Source organism: Lineus longissimus, chromosome 1 (assembly GCF_910592395.1).
Source record: "Lineus longissimus chromosome 1, tnLinLong1.2, whole genome shotgun sequence".
Taxonomy (NCBI): Eukaryota; Metazoa; Nemertea; class Pilidiophora; order Heteronemertea; family Lineidae; genus Lineus; species Lineus longissimus.
Window position 1 is genome coordinate 7,125,008 of NC_088308.1, and position 17,480 is coordinate 7,142,487.

The window sequence follows — 17,480 nt, forward strand, 5'->3', positions numbered from 1 at the left end:
CCTCTTTTCAAAACAGTCTGTGTGGCCCCTTTAAAGAGATCTTCTCCTTCAAAGTCTGTTTAGATGAACTCCATCAGACCCTCCAGCAAGTGCTTTCTAGTACCACTTGACGCCCAAGTGAACGAAATCTCTCTTTAACAACCTCAACTGTCAGGTTCGAACTACGCTTTCCTGCGTCAATTACTCAGATAGGTTTCGAGAGGCATGTCATCAAAGCTCTCACTAGCAATATCAAGCACTACTTGATGTTTGGGAAGAGCATGAGGAGATGTTTGCTGACAGTTCCAAGAATTTCTGAAAATACAATGTAGCTTGGTTTGTTTGTTTACATCAGTCATTTGAATATCGTTACCATCCTGCTGCAACAAACCCCATCTTATAGTGTTTTTGTTAGACCATGCAAATCTTCATCTAATCCTATTTTAAGGGGGGTGAAAAGACACACCTAACTTCCTGAAGGTCTTGCGATTTTAGAGCTTGCTTGAGTTTCACCCTTTTTTGAGTTTATGTAGTTCAAGGACAACAAACCCAAATGGAATTGCAATACAAACATTCATTTCACAAACCTTGTAATTTTTTGGATTAAAGACAATATGGTTTTTGTTTCGTTCCCCTTTGTTTTCTCTACAATCAAGTATTGATCAAATCTAATAATATTTTCCTCTAATGCCAATATTTGTATCATTATCGATGTAGAAATTACATGTACATGCAATCCATCTATACACTAGATGAATATTTTCATATACAATCGTAAACACCTGAATAATATGACATATTTTTATTGTTGTGGTACTATTGACTTCAAGCTACAAATATTATCAATAATTGGGAGTATAACCCAAGTGCAGTCATGATATATATACATATAACCATAAACTTCCATTTGCAAGGTTTTCCTGTGCTAGGAAATGTTAAGCTTTCTTTATTGGATATCAAGCTTCTCTGTCAGCACCTTCGGTCGCATATTGTTACCACTTTTACGTGATAAGGGTCTCCCAAAATGATTCTGCGAGTTGTATTCCTTGGGCCCAAGAGTAAATCGGTATGCTTCTTGATTTCTCTCAATTCTAGTATATTCCTGTTCCTTACGATATATCAAAAGTACAAAGTAATTTCTTATGTCCATAACCACAAACGGCCAACTGCTATATAAAGGACCAGACACTGTTACAAGAGAGAAACCTTTTGCAATTCAGTTCCTTCGACAACCATTCTCCTTAGCAACTTGTCCATTTCAAAACCAAAACACGTTTCAGCCGACGGCGACGTTCTCTCAGAGAAATAGGTCTTAGTAAAGAAGGAGCCTCTTTGGTGCCTTCAAGTACAGGGGACTACGGATTACCGACCAAAGTTAACGAGCCAAGCCGATGGAAAATCTGCTATTCCCATGGCATCCTGAAGGATCATTAACATATCACTATGACGATATGAAGAGAGCAATCTTCCGGTGCGCTGAAGAATAATGCATTGATGGTACCGTATAATGAAGGTAAAGAAGACATAATTCGTTGACTGATGTGGAATATTTTTCTGATGCGGATGGTGGGTATGACTGGCTGACAAGCCCTGGATTTACGGGTTGCTCGATGTAAACAGACAGCAGGAATATTAATGATAGTAATTATCGCACTCAGCTCATCGCACCAAATTTGTTGCAACATTAGCGGTAGATTTTTCCGAATTTAGATACGAGATCAAAAAGGAGAATTTGGTTTGCATTGCCAAGCCACAGCCTTTTTCTTACACTGTATTCCGCATATGTTTCAAGCTCATTATGCTCGTAGTGATAACAAGCTTATGATAATTTCTAGTTCACACTGAGAGTACCAAGACGCGTTTAAGGTGACATTATGATAATCACCAAACAGTCATATATGTAGAATTGTTTTGCAGTATTTCTCTCCATTTTTACCGTCCTTCGCATTTCGTACCATTCACTGTGACTCATTTCACAATGTATATGAACACAATGCATTGTATTACAATGACTTTCTTGCTGAACACAAGAAGAAGAGAGCAGATGATTCATCCAAGCTCACAGCATAAATGGAGGATTTTGAAGAGAGCAGTGGCTATGAATATTCCAACGAGCAGCAACTACATCAGACAGAAAACAGACATTTCCCCAAAATCAGTTCAACCAGACTTCCATTTTCATTAGAGTTGCAAACGACACGTCAAATTGCTATGTTTTTGCTTATCATCAAATCCTTGAAGTCTGATCATAATCAGGCATTTTATTCTAAAGAAAAACTGGCATTTCATAAAACCATACCACCATAGTGGAATGCTTTCGTAGAGAAGTGACTCATAGAAGAAAGTCGGTATACTGGTACCTCAATCCTGTATTATCACACATGAGGGAGATCGAAGACTTTGAGCTGCGATCGAAGCCGCACCAGATTCATATAATCACCTCGCAGTATAGATGGTGGCTTTAGCCGTCGGTTTTTCATCAATCATTCATGGCCAGGTTGGAGCTGATGATCACTGGGCGGCACATCAACAGATGGAAGTCAACCTGGGGTCTAGCTAGTTTTTTGGTCTTTAGAGGGCGGCAAAGGCTCTCTGGGTTGACAAAATGACACTTTTTAAACATCTTTGGCCAAAATCACAGTAAAAAACCCGTTTTTTTGTGACTGCTGGGGTGCTGATAGCGTATAACCTCAGTTTATTGCTTCGAGAAAGTTGAACTTAAATTCTGCAGTTACATAAATTGGGAAGTTTCTGCTGTTTGCTGATCAGCAAAAAATCTGCTTTATGGATCCTAAGAGAGAGTTATAGGCAAGATCATGTTTCAAGCATTTGCCGTCCCTTTGAGCAAGGATCCTTGCTTTGACTTGAGGTGCATGTATGCCAGGGAATCGCCTTTGGTTCAGGTGAGTAGTCACTGATCTACAGCCTGCTCTTCTCCTCCAAAGGTGGTACGCTTTCCGACCAAGTACACAAGCGCATGACCTGAATATATTGATTTTCACCGAGAGAGGCCCGGTGCATGCCATCAAGCAGGTATATTTTTCGAAGAACATGCCTTGGTCATGTTTTCGTAGCATATACCTCAAAACATATCGACTGAAGCCAAAAACAACCACTTATTCATTCAGCCAATCTCCTCCACACAAGTATTGTACTCAAAGCAGTATCCTTAGCACAGTGAGGAAGTGGTAGAGCCCAGTTTAACGCTGCTTTCGATCCGGGCTTGAATCACTCAGATAGGTCGTTAGCCTCAACACTGAGATTGGCACTATACCCAAGGAGAGTTTGTTGCCGATTCTCTAGCTTCTCTAGTGTGATGAGCGAGTTTCCGAATACAATCACCTTCTGGGTCAAGATGATTTTTATATATCCACAGCTAGGCTGTCTCTGGTTGCTACTCCATCAAGATAAAAGTTGATAATCATTCTCCAAAATTCCCAGGCACCTCCCCTTCATTAAGGCACAGGAAAAAGGATTTCTTGTGGCTAAAACATTGGCCGCAAAGAGCTATGTAGGGCAGAATCCCAAACTGGAGTGCAGTTGACGAGTCGGCATTTCCCTTGGCAAGAAACATGGCAAAACAAGTGTGGCTATTCACTTCCGGCGACTTAACCGGATGTTGTCCGAAGTTCAGCATCTCACTATTTTTATCTCCAGTTTCAAGCAGCAGAGCCTCCATTTTTTTATTAAATCACGCTAGCAGGTGAAATGATGTCAAGACTTCACCTTGCGATGGATCCAAGCGTATTCTTTCCAACCTATAAACAAATGTTTTTGTCTTGGAGAATTGCCACACTGCATGAGTAAGGTACTGGTGATGCTACATGTACCATTTGCTTCATTCTCTGTATATCAACTCTTTCGTATTCATTAGTACATAAGCATCTAAATATCTATCTCATAACAGTTACCGCTTTTGTATAGCGTTATGTGCCGACTTGAGTCTGTGATAAAGCATTTTTCAACAACCGCAACCAAAATGGTCACTACTGAGGCAGTCTGTGACCTGTATCAAGGCAGCTGCTGCAAATGCAGAGTTTATTCCCTGTGAGGGACAAAGCAGCCATCAGACCAGGGTTCAAATCCAGGACCCTCGTATTGAGATTTGGAACACCTTCACCCATACACCTTCGCTCTTCATAATTTCCTCATTCCTATCACTACACTCCTCAGTCTAATTTTGCATCGTGCAGCCTCTCAAATCACTGCCTGGAGAAGTCCTCCTTCATATCAGCATGGCTCGCAGCCCAGAGTGATTGAGTACTTCTAATAGCTTGTTGCATGAGTCAGGATGCTAGTAATGTAATAAACAGAGTGAGAACGGCTTCAAGCTTGGACACACTGTGGATGTGCTATGCATCCAACCTTGCCTGTGAGGACAAAAATCAATGAATTCTATGTACATAGTGTCTGGCGCTGCTGCGTTTTCTGACGGTCCAGACTAACGTAGAGGATTCATGTCAAAAGCTCTCATCTAATCTTAAACATTTGATATGCGATCAAAAATAAAAGTTGTTGGTCCTCCAAGTTCCATTGCTCATCTACCTTGTGAAATTGACATAAAATTGTCCAAAACTTTTGACAGACCTTACGTATACACACGGAAAAGAACGTGACCTAAACCCAAAATACGCCAGACGTGGCTCTCATTCTCATCTATTCCACTGGGGCTTATGAACAAAATTGGTTTTTGGAATGAGTCATTGGTGATTTGAGAAGATTTGTTATGTTTTCAACTGAATATTTGCAGAACGTGATAAATGTTTATTGCATTACTTTTGATGACTGCTCGAAAGGATGGATTCTGTCGTTGCTGTATGAGGAGGGTTGGAATTGGACTTTAATTATTTCAAATGATTTGAACTTCAACTACACATACATCACTTGCGAAAAAATTGCACTGGGGCCAACTGTATTTGAGTAGGGTCTATAGATCCATGCACTTGATTGGGAACAACGTTTACATAACGTAGTGTTGGCCGTCGTCACGTCACCATGCATTTTTACATTACTGTAACGTGATGTGACGCGACGTCTTCGTAAACATTGTTCCCAATCAAGTGCATCCATCTATAGGGTACCCATATCCAGTGTCATCTGTCTCTGTGAGATCTCCACTCTACCGAACTGTGGGGATGGCAGACCATGCAGCCAACCATCAGCAAGCCTGCTCTGCTCTAAGACTAAATGCCACAAAAATGAAAGTAAGTCAAATTCATATTCTAATGGCAAATATTCAACGCTATCCTGGTCAAAGTTGAGCAGTTCGAACTCATGAGTCAACCTGATATCAAAGAATGAAAGATCAATAGGTCTAAATATTACATCCTGTTTGTGATGTCGTTTCCTCGCCAGGCAAATCAAACATTTTTATACACGCTGCAGTGATATGACATTTATTCAGTATGACTTTGCCCCGGGGACTATAGCTTTACAATAGGTACAAAGTAAGCTTATGTTACTCATGGAGCTGGATGTGACATTTCAGTAATTGATAGTTCAAGGACGACATTTTTTATATGCTCTTCACCACGTTATTGGGGAAATAAAAATTATGGGGCTTTTTACCAATGAAAGTGCAGCTTTTTTCAATACACAATTTGTCATGAAAGAGATGATGATAAAATGTAGTTGTAATCTGAATTTCAAGCAAGGTATTCCAGACCGACTAAACTTCAAGAAGAACAAGCTAACAAGCAAGAAAAAACAGATCACCATCAACATTTCATAAACACAACTGGGCGTATTTTTTACTTATGCTATCACTGGCATCTAAGTGGATTTAGTGGACCACAGTACGCCCGGTCGTCTCATGTGCTCCTACCAGACGCTGGGGACAAGAATGGATGCACCACTGACAAGACATATCACAATTACCAGGATTTAACAGCCCGTCGTCATGGTTACGCGAGGAAGTTTCCTGTGGACTAGGGAGCTTTGTACAGGCAATTCACACAATAAACATAAACGTCACCATTTCATGGGTGTGTGTTCATGAGAGTCTGCAATGAAAGGACCTATTTGATCTGAAACAAAAAAGTTCAAGATCAAAAGCAATTGCTGTCGTTTATAGTCTTTCCAATGCCAGGATTAGAGTTTTCCGATAATTCTAGAGAAGAATGCTAGAAAACAAAGGGGGGCATATATAATAATAGCATATTATACATGTATAATAGAATAGGTTGATTTGAATAAGAATTAGTATTCCTTTTTTCGGTCAACCTGTGTCACCCAATATGATTTTTGCTCTCATTTTTTGCCAAATTGGTTTATCTTAGACAAGGAATATCAGGATTGCGGTAACTTCCTTCAGTACAGGTGGAAGACTACAAGACCCATGTTTATCAAGATATAGGAATCGAAGCTTTGAACAACCACACATGCAGGTTCAGTCCAAACTGCATAGGTGCACGCAAGTGAAAAGTTGATGTTTTTACCAATGCTCTTCGATTCACCTTTCGCTCTCCGCATTCACCAACAAAGCATGAAAAACATGCTCAAGGTGAATCCTAATTTTTTGGAAGAAACAACCAGCTGAATTACCTGGTTTTTCATTCTTTGGACAGCAGCACGGCAGGATATCTGTTGCCTTCTGTTCAGAATGATTACAAAAGCAATCAAGCAACGATTACTCCCCACTGCTAATCAATGATTTCCTACTGAATAGCTTGAACCAGGGATGCTCTACCTGAAGTTGGCATTTTTAAATGAAAAAAGTTAACCCACTAAGTGATCTTGGCAGTCATCCGAAGATTTTGAAGCAAGAGGACCGGTGTGATAAGATCATTTGCCAGAAAGAAATAGTTGAATCTCTATCTCAATTCTGAGGCTTCCTTCTGAACAATATCTTACTTCCTTCATTTGCCCGCCGTGGTGCACCACTTGGCTGCCTGCCTGCGACAACTGTATGTGCTGCGGTGAGACTCACAAGGTGTAACAGGCAAGCTTCAACCACCCTTGTTACACCAATCCAAACAAAATAAACAAGATTTATGGCCACTTATATCATTGTTCTTATTATCAATGCCCTGTATTAAGTTACTTGCTTGACTTTTGGTCTTTTCCTCTTATAACTCAAGATCGACACTTGAAGCAGTGCCAAAGTTTAGGTAGCTGAGGATATATTCCTCTCAACTGGTGATGTTTGACATGATAACACTGCCCCACAGCATTTCCTATTCGTGCTCAAATAGGCAGCCAGATAGAAGATCCATGACCGGCAAAGTGAGTGTTTTCATGACATGCAGCACTGATTTTGGACCACTGTACAAGAGTTCCTCAATGATGTCAAACAACATTGCATTGCATAAGTACAAACACTATCAAATCAATAGGTTAATGTTCATGTTTTGCTTCAATTCACCAATCACATGACAATATACCTTCCTGCCAAAGGATCACATGCCATATCTTCCTGTTGCAAAGGTTGCTTGATCATACTTCGATCTTCCTGTCAGCACCCGTGACCCAGGCCATCCTGTGTCAGGTCCAACTTTCAATCAGTAAAAGTTCAAATGGTATGTGGATCGAGTAGAGAAGCCTTCCAAAGCAGTACTAACAGGTCCATATGAATGGTTGTCACCATCTGAAGCTTACAAAAGTCGGGACTTCCGTTAAATCTTGAAACCTGTCTTTTGACCCTTCCAAATGAAGGAAGGTCCAGTGGTTATTGTGAAACTCTCTCAAAACTACATTGAGTGACCCTCAAATAAATGTAGGACCCTTAAAAATCTAATTCTGTGAGGGTCTAGCGAAATTCTGCATAAAGCCATTAAAAATACAAAGAACTCCAACAACTGAACGATTCTGAAATTCACAGAGTGTTCCATGTAAACCAACTTTATTTCATAGCATAGAAAAAACGTCAATTGAAGGTCAAATCGAGGCACGAATACAATAAAGCAATTTTCACGAATAAAGGAGGCAATCCAGGCTGACCTAGCTTTTCAATTATGATGATCTCTTCAATTGATGACAAGTGCCTCTTCATTATATCGTGTCAAATTTACTATGACATGGCTGATGGATAAATTGGCTGAGTATTAAGCAAATTCCTAAAATTCCTGGTGCTCTTGACTGGGCAATTTCATCAACTGACAAGGCCTCAGAGTCAGCTTGCTTGGTGTGGTCATACGCTTTATATAGGGGAGGCTGTGAGGATACTCAGGACGGGCACCGAGGAAACGACCTGTACAGAACTACTAAAACGATGTAACCAATCACTCCCATATTAGCCTTAGCCTGCTACTATACTATTTTGAGAACGTCAAGTGTATAAAATCAATTCTGAGTAGTTGTCAGTATCACATTCCAGCTTCCCAATACATACATACGTAGTATAGCGTCCACAATCGATAAATTGATTTTTTATTGGCTGTCTTTTAGGACTTTTACTAGTTCATGTCAGGCTTCCAGACTTTGAAGGCAAGATATTTGTATTCTTTTGATGAGGCTGTTACAGTAGGATTGCAGAGGTTGGTGATTGGTTTTTGTTGGACATTCATTTAGTATTCAGGGGATGATGTCATGCAACGACAACTTCCAGTTTCCGATCTCAGCAGCCCAGTATTTCTTTAGTAAGTGACACGATCCAATTATAACTCCCAGTTAATGAACTTGCGTAAATCAGTTTTAGAATGGACTCATCAATTACAGTTTGGATATTCAAAAAAATATCATGACTTGGAAGCAACGACGTTCAATCAAGAATGCCAGAAAGAGAAGTGATCTCTTCAGTCAGGACAAAAATTAGCATGAAGTTATAAAGTCACCTTTAGAGCAATATCCGGAGACAATTTCCAGAATGATCGTTTAATTTACCGCAGACTACTTCGGATTCAACTCGTCTTCATGAAAAGACTTAACATCACATGATAAACGAGACAAGAATTTATTAAGATGTCAAAGGATGTTAGCTATCACAGTTCATTGAAGCCTCTGATGTATGGTTTGGTGCAATCTTTAGAGTTGCACAATAAACGTTTTTAAAGGCGTGCCTAGTGTAAGAAACACTCCACTGGTGACAGAAATGTCATTACGTCGTCGACTAATGAATTTCCATTTACGCTGACAACGCCTTCAGCTCAGGCAGCCATCCATTAATTACGATGCAGAATTGCCAATTCTGCATAATTTCTAAGATTGCACTTATCACACGGTTGATGAAGGCGTGTAACCATGAATGTCTGTCTCCTCTGCCTCAAAGATCTATAATAATAAGTCTCAAAAGCTGTTTCTTCTCCTCTCATAGCGGGCCACAAGAGAGGGAATCAAGTTCAGGCAAATATCAAGGTGTGACTAGCACTTTGGAGTGGATCGCTGGTACCCACCCACCCACACCAACTGTCTACCAACACCAACACCAAGAACATTTCCAGATGCCTTGAAGAGGATACCAGATACCACATTTAAGAGCACACAGAGAAGCCGAAATCAGCCACTGCACTCCAACCAAACTACTGTGACAACGACGCCACATTGGCAATATTCACCGTATTCTATCGGTATTTCATCAGCACTGTGACCATCCATACTAATCAGACGTCAGCCTTTGGGGAATCAACCTTCTCCTTGAAGATTAGCACCATGCCTAATAGTTGCGTGCTAACAACCCTCTCACCATAGACATACTGATGACTCGAATGGTACAATGTAATCCCATTGTGGGATGGTGAGGCTCAAGTTCTTGCAAATAAGTTGATTTCACCAATATCAAATATAAGGTAGAATGGGGTAATTGTAGCCCCGGTTTAATTGTAGCCCCTGCCTACGATATTGATTGCATTACTCTCAAGATACATTATTCTCAAGTTTGGTGGATAGACCTTCCCATAACTATGCTGGACTTGACATGGAATGGACCAGAATGAGGGACAGCCAGGGAATATTAGCTTTCATCTGCCTAATGAATATGATTCAGGCTGTTTGCAAGTGACATGTATTCAATTTTTTCTAATGGCTGCCAGACAGGACAGCAGGGCTGACCAGTCAGTTAGTTACAATCAAAAGATGCAGAGCGACAAAATCTCCTAAAGTGTACACGAGACGATGATGATGATGATGATTATGATGATGAGGTTCAGAATCAGATACTCAACACACAGCGCTGGTGATCTTTCAGCTCTGATGTTCTAGGTCATGTAAAAACATCAATTTCAGCGCAAGCCTGTTCTGGAGTTAAATGATTTACTATCACCAATCTCCCATGCAATTTCCAATGAACAAAACGCATAACATTCCAATCGCTGAGAAACTAGCGATGACTCAAACCATGCAATGAATCAAAGTGATGTTCATTCATTTATCCCAGCAGCAGCAGAGCTCGTTCTCACATAAATGCTGCGGCGTCAATATCAAATCGATTCTATGTGAAGGTTTTCTGCCACCGAAGCAGCCACTGTGCAGACTTCAAGACAATCTGCACCACAGGTTTGGAATTGAAGACCTTTGTACCTGCAATACTGAGCGAATAACTGTAAACCAAATTCTGACAAAATGCCTAGAACTAGCAGCCAAGAGGAAACAGTTCTGGCTATCTGGAAGCTGTTTCAAGGACCAGCTTTACGGTGACCATGACAAACTGAGACAGACGACAGGACTGTCCATCTAAGATTTTAATACAGCAGAAGAAGAAAGGAAGATGCTTTCTTTAAAAAGACCTTGGCTAGAGCTTTATCTCAGTCCGAGTAACAGGAACAGGGTATAAATCTGTAGACCTTGATATCATTCCAATCAACTCTAGGAGATATTAAACTTACTTGATCTGGCATGTCATGGAAAATAATTAACAGATGAACAATCTTTACTGAAGGCAAATGCGAATTATCATGAGGAGAAGAAAGTGACAAAGATAACAATTATGGACCAGGAATCTATCTTCCAATGATCCTATAAGCTGGCTCCTTTCATTGTCTCATCAGCAGAGTGGGAACGCTTTCATCGTAAGACATCTGTCACAGGAGGCATTCACCAAAGTCAATAACTCTACAACTACAAGACATTTAGTTATGTATAACAGATCTGTTGAAGGTGACACCGATTATTTCCTGTGAAATGCACATCAAGGTAACAATGCCATTCCTTTTTCATGAAGAGCGTAAAGGAATGAGCGATGCAAAAGAATGCTCTTTTCCTCTTTCTTTTCCGTGACTATAATACGCAGAAACCCCATCTTCCATCATGAATGCCTGTCATCTCTGAAGGAATGTCTTTACAACCTGGATTATTAGATGACGCTCATCCTTTGAGGCATGTGATGGACAATTTTATCTAGTTACCAGGGAGTGATAGTTATGATGCTGGAGAAAGTATTGGTAAGCAACATGAAAGGCATTTAATGTACAATGAGTGATCATTTTATTAGCAGATGGAGATGACAACATTGAGATATAGTTTGTCCCTCAGTACAGATGGTTGATGGTTGTCGCATTTTCGACAACAGTTTTCCTTCATCTGTTGTAAAATATATCAAAGAACTCTGTAAGTAAGCCCCCAAACCCCCTGGTTGGGAACCTGCTATAGTTCCTTCCGCCAATTTTTTGTTTTGATAGACGGTTTTCTCTGTGTATCTCTTTAGCAGTAGCTCAACTGCATCATCACAATAGCTGGCAAAGAAATGGAAAATGTCCCCCCCTGGAAAGGTGTTCGGACTATTGTAGTCTGGCACTCTGCAGATTCATATGTGAAGTGCAAACTTTATTGAACTCGGACAACTGTCGTCATGGGGAGCCCCCCCCCCCCACCCCCATCCCTCTGACATGTTTTATGTGTCTTCAGGTCCCACCTTCCATAATGTGTCTTCGGGTCCCACCACGGCCCTGCCCATACGGAATTCGATCAAATGGTTTATTGAAATCGCAAAAAAAAATTCTCGAAACGCCTGCCCGGTTTTTGCTTGATTTATTCAGGATTATCCATTTAAAGCGTCTTTTGGATATTATTACTAATATCTCAAAAATCAAAACACATATGTCGGGGGGGGGGGGGAACCTCTGAAATTGAAGTTTGATTAATAGTTTGAATATTCATGTGGTTCTCAGAATAGTCGAGTTGCTTCATTCGCGCGTTTATCTCTTTTGGCGGCCAAATTTAAGCCATTTGAATCGAATCTATGGACATGAGAAACATTGTTTACATTGGATACGTATGCATGTTAACTGTAGTAGCGCTGCATTCGGCTTTTCTGCTGCGCGCTTATAACATTGTGTTAAAATCGTAGTAAGAGAAGCATATAGACAAGTCAAAGAACACTGATCTCCAGTAGGGGAATTTTTCTCTGGGAGAATTTTACCTAAACTTGGCTTCGAACTTCTGTGAAGGTTTTGGTATCAGCAACAGGTGCCAACATGGAGGACCTGGGACACTTAAGGATATTTTTTTAACTGTTGAGAAAAATGTTGTCTCTCCTTTACAAGATGTGAAAAAACCAGACACTCCTGGGTGAGTCATATTTTCCAATAAATCAAATCGCCTCCAAGCTTAATCTTTCTGTCAGTACAATTTTTTCCTCTTCATCATCAAATACCTGTAACCTTCTTAGGTGTTAATAGTCATACTTCAGCCAGGTTTGTGAACTTCTAGGGTCACGGATGAGCAATCTGCCATCTCATCTAACTTCTACTGATAAAGAAGTATTAAGATAGCTGAATCTGATTCACTACTGTCAGATCTGCCTTTGGAAACATGAGGCGAAATCCGGGCAAAAAAATCAGAAAAATCAACAGCAGTGCTTTTTACCGGAAGTTTGGCTGCAGTGCAGAGCCTTTTAAAAAGTTTTAAAACCAACTGGTAACGTTGGTTCCAAGTACATTTTAAAGTAGTGTCATGGTGCATGCATGTAACATTGTCATTAATTAAGGCATCATGAAATGTCCTGGCAAGAGTTTTGTGTGCAACTTTAATGTTTATAATTATACATGTAAGCTATGCTGTGAGCATGCATATTTAATGCAAATTTCAAGCTGATTATGATATCAATATTGCATAATATCATATCGGCCTACAACTGCATGAAGCTGACTGTTGGGTTAACAGATGGCAATGTCAATGGATAATGGACTTTCTGTATACATCTAAAGAAACAGGCATGATATAACAATATACAGTTCTCAGTCAATAATCCTACATAAATACAAATGGAATGTAATCAGTTTCTTAGACAATGAAATGAATGACAGTCAAAAATATTTTGTGGGTAAAACATAATAACTTGGCTTGCCTGACACCAAGACAATACAATACAATCGAGACAAATGAATGAAGGAGCTAGGGTCACATGACAAGGATTAGGACCCTACTAAATGTACAGGGATCAACTGGGTCCAACTGGTATGAAGTGGTAGGGTGGGGACAGAGTTTAGTGGAGAACATGTGTTGGACTGAGTGGGTGTGAAACTGAGACTGAGATCTTTTCAACAAAATCTCCTTCGATTTCGGATATATCATAATGCATTTTACAATAAGAGATGGTGATACAACACATGGGAGGTAAGTAATTAAATGTTGGTTTGTTTGCACAATCGATCACATTCAAAAGTCTGTCCGTGGTACAAATGCACAATACGCATGCATGCACCGTATGATGCACTGTCGAGATATACAGAAATGTTTATTGTTTCCCGCTGGCCGACTTTTGAATGTTGTCCATCTCTGACAAATACTTCAGGGAGGGGTTTGGGTTTGGGTTAGCCACAGAACCTTTTGGCAGTGATGACCTTTTTTCCAAAACTTTTGAAACCATCAAATTCAATACAGTCCTGAAAACTGACCGAATAATCATATGAATGGTGAATCCTTCATTTTTATTGCACCACACCAGAATCAAATCAAGCTCGCACTTGTAACTGACTGACATGGCGACAAAACCCAACGAACACACCTCATGGATGATTCATAAATTGAAGTTCGCTGGAGTGGCCGACAATCAATGGCTGTAGTTACATTGGTTTCTATGGCAACAGACGGGCGAGGGAAGAATACCTGTACATTGTCATAATAAGATTCAACGATGGTGCATATTTTGCTAAGACGGGTCCATGGAAACGATACGTTCAACCAATGTACAGTTATGAAAAACCACCAAAGTAAAATTGTCCTTGAAAGGTACGTTTGTCACCATTGGATGATGTCATCATAAATTTAAAATCCTGGGGCAGAAGCAGGTTTTTATCATCATTCACTGTCGTTTAAGTTATAGTGTCGCATTCACTGATTCAGGTTTTACTAGGGTTTGTGACTGGCAACCAACCATCTCGGTACAAATTTTGTTGAGTCTTACATTAGCCGCACTTACACCACCTGAAAATGGACCACCAATCTTGGTTCGGGAACCAATGCCGCACCATCGAAAATCCACCAAGCGCTTACACCAGCGCTGCAGCTAGTTATAAAATCCGGCTACAGATGGCGCGCAAACAATAAGCAGAACGCGGAAAGCCTTGGGCAGAAAGCGCCATTTCGAAAGCGCCGCCTGGAGCCGAACCATCTAACTAGCTAATTGCCGATCCATTTGCGCTTACACCACGACAAAGCCGAGCTTTTAACAAGCCGGGCGAATTTGGACCATCAAGCTTGGTGGGACAAATTCGCTCGGCAATTTGTATCGGCAATGGATTGCCGAACCAATTTGTCGCGGCAATGTGGTGGTGTAAGTGAAATTGGTCCACCAATATTTCGTGGTGTAAGCGCAGCTATTGTATAAAGAATATTGCAAATTTTTATTTCTTGCATTGTTTTTACACGCCAATACCCCTATGCACGGACTCAAGCAATGCGCATATAGAGTACGTCATGACATTATACTCACTGGCTGACTTTCCAATGTAGTCTTATTATTATTTACAAACATGAGGTATGCCAACAAAACAAATGTAACACTGCCATTGAACAAAGCCCCAACTGCAAAATTTCATAACAAAAACAACATCTGCAGAAATACACGGACCGATACTAATAATAAGTAATATGGTGTGTTTTTATCAATTTCTGAAATAAATATAATATACTCAAATTCTATTTAAAAATCAGAACTGAGATACTTGTACAATGGATGTAGATAGGATCAGACACAAAATGTAATACACATTTTTCATGAAGAAATAAATCACGAAACTTACGTTGACTTCTGTGTCCTTGAAGCGCTCGTTAGCCGACTCTGCAGCGTTGATAAATGTTTGAGTCCCTTTCTTCATCTCTTCGTTGCCAAAGAAGCCAACGCCTATCGCAGCACTGAAAATGAAATTGACAAATGTTCAGCAATCCAGACTTATATTGCGATATTGCGAACTAATATTCCGGAAGATATGATTTTGATTGGGTGGTAGCATCTTGCTTGAATTCTTGAAATAAAATGGATCTGACCTGTGGTTGTATTCTCACGATGCCAATCAAAGGGTTTTAGAGTTAATACTTGGGTGAAATGGTTTAAAAGATTACTGCAGTTATCAGGGAGGCCATAATTTCTGAAGAACTGGTTTTGGGCCCCCAGTTTCAAGGTGGATTTCACAATATATTTGACATGTTTAACAGACAAGGGTTTCCTCAAGAGAGGAGGGGATATGTCCCCTTTGGCGGAATCAAAATCAAAATCAAAATAACCCATTTAACCTGAACCGAGGTCAATGTAGTGTATGTGGACAGCATGATCCCCGGATTACTTTCATGGATCATTCAACATTTAAACATTCAGAAAACGGTCAAACACTATTGACGCATTATTGTATTGCTCAAAGTCCGAGCATTCCATTTAAAAAAATTGTCATACATGAACAGTTGGCTATGTGTTCCACTCATGCCATAGGCACATACATGAACTCGAAGTGCACCTGCATGTATAGCCATTTTAAAAAACAGTAACAATGACTTGTCTCCAGACTACATGTATCTGAAGACAATACAGTGGAACCTCTCTATTACGGACGGGACACCCTTAGGACTGACTAGTGCTGTCCTTAATAGAGAGATGTCCTGACTAGAGAGGTCAAATTGAATGGAAAGAACCAATTTGGGGAAAAAGTGTCCTTAATTAGAGAGGGTTTCCTCGATAGAGAGGTTTCCGCTAAGGGAGGTTCTACTGTAGTCCCCATGGACAAGGGCCCTCCCCAAAGATCATTTGTCCCCAATTATAAAGTCAACCACACTAGCCACAAGGGCAAGGTTACATGTACACATAAGCTTCTTATTTTGATTCAATATTTTTGTCTTATGTGGTCCATACTTACCAGGTTATAACTGTGAAGACAGCGATTGTCCATACGAGGCAAGTTGGCTTCTTTTTCCCTTTGATGTTCAGGGTTTCTGTCGGTTGGCAACATCGATAACAGAAGTATGCCGTCAGAGCGATGAGGGTTAAAAGCATCCATATTACCGGTAAACTGGCAATGAAGATTACACTCTGAAAGTGAGAATTTAAGGATGCCATAAAAATTACATCTGTAAGAACAAAATAATGCTGTATATGTCATGGATACAGTACCGTTCACTTCAGTACAAAGGGTATATATGTTTTTTCAGGGGGACAAGCACACAAAATTACATAAACTCGTACGTAGAACCATCCTATTAAGGAATTCAGCCTCAGGGGTTACAGTTCACTTCTGAAGCCTTTGCTCGACGACTGGGAAGTGAACATAAACCCCAAATTTTCTCAGGATGTGGTAGAACAGGTTCCTGGTGGACATACTGCAGTAGTGGTAGCTAAGCCCTCAGATCATGTGCCTTAAATTTTCATACAACACCAGAAGGACTGTGTCTTTGACCTTCATACCATCCTGAATCCTAAATCTTGCTCAAAGAAGGGTGTCAATCCTGAAAATCCTCGCCAATTTTTTGTCCATCCCAACATTGCGAAATTGGAGAAAGACCATTCCCCTTCATGTGAGGGAGGATTACATCACAGGTGCTAGGGTCACACTTGGATGTGGTCTTTTGCTTGGCAGATGCACCATAAAACAAATACAAGTTAGTACTCGAATAGTACTCGAATTTAAAAAGTGAATGGCCCAAGGTCACAAGCAAGTGCCTGGGAGCGGAAAAGAAATAGAAGGGTACATGTAGGGTCTGCAACTGCAAGCCCAACCGAACTCAGGTCAACCATGTCTGTGTATTTCATTCTATTTGTCAAGGGTAATATAAAAAGATTAGAAAATAATCATTGATGTGATTGAACATTGATAACATTAAACATATACAGTAGAACCTCCTTTAGAGGACAACTCTCTATTAAGGTCACCCTCACTAATAAGGACACTACTTTTGTTCCCAATTGGGTCTTCCATTCAATTTGACCTCTCTAATCAGGACACCTCTTTATCAAGGACAGTACTTGTCAGTTCCGTGGGTGTCCTTAATAGGGAGGTTCTACTGTATATAATATATCATCCAACAAAAGTTGTCTACAAGATAATAGAGAGTACAACTATCTACAAACAATATACAGCACACAATGGCTCCAGTAGTCTGTTAATCCTGGGCTGGTATGCTATTGACTGTCAGAAACATTGTAT

General features: G+C 40.3%; 1 protein-coding gene across 24 annotated transcripts in view; it reads right to left on the reverse strand.

The window, feature by feature from the left end:
• The window catches only part of LOC135487230 (protein tweety homolog 1-B-like), a 73,560-nt gene that overhangs the window by 55,616 nt on the left and 464 nt on the right, over positions 1-17,480 (reverse strand). For all 24 annotated transcript variants that reach the window (XM_064770892.1, XM_064770875.1, XM_064770802.1 and 21 more), the window contains exons 2-3: positions 16,197-16,369; positions 15,093-15,204 (exon numbers count right to left, since the gene is read on the reverse strand). In XM_064770892.1, coding sequence (XP_064626962.1) covers positions 15,093-15,204; positions 16,197-16,369 — 285 coding nt within the window. The remainder of the gene's footprint in view (positions 1-15,092; positions 15,205-16,196; positions 16,370-17,480) is intronic.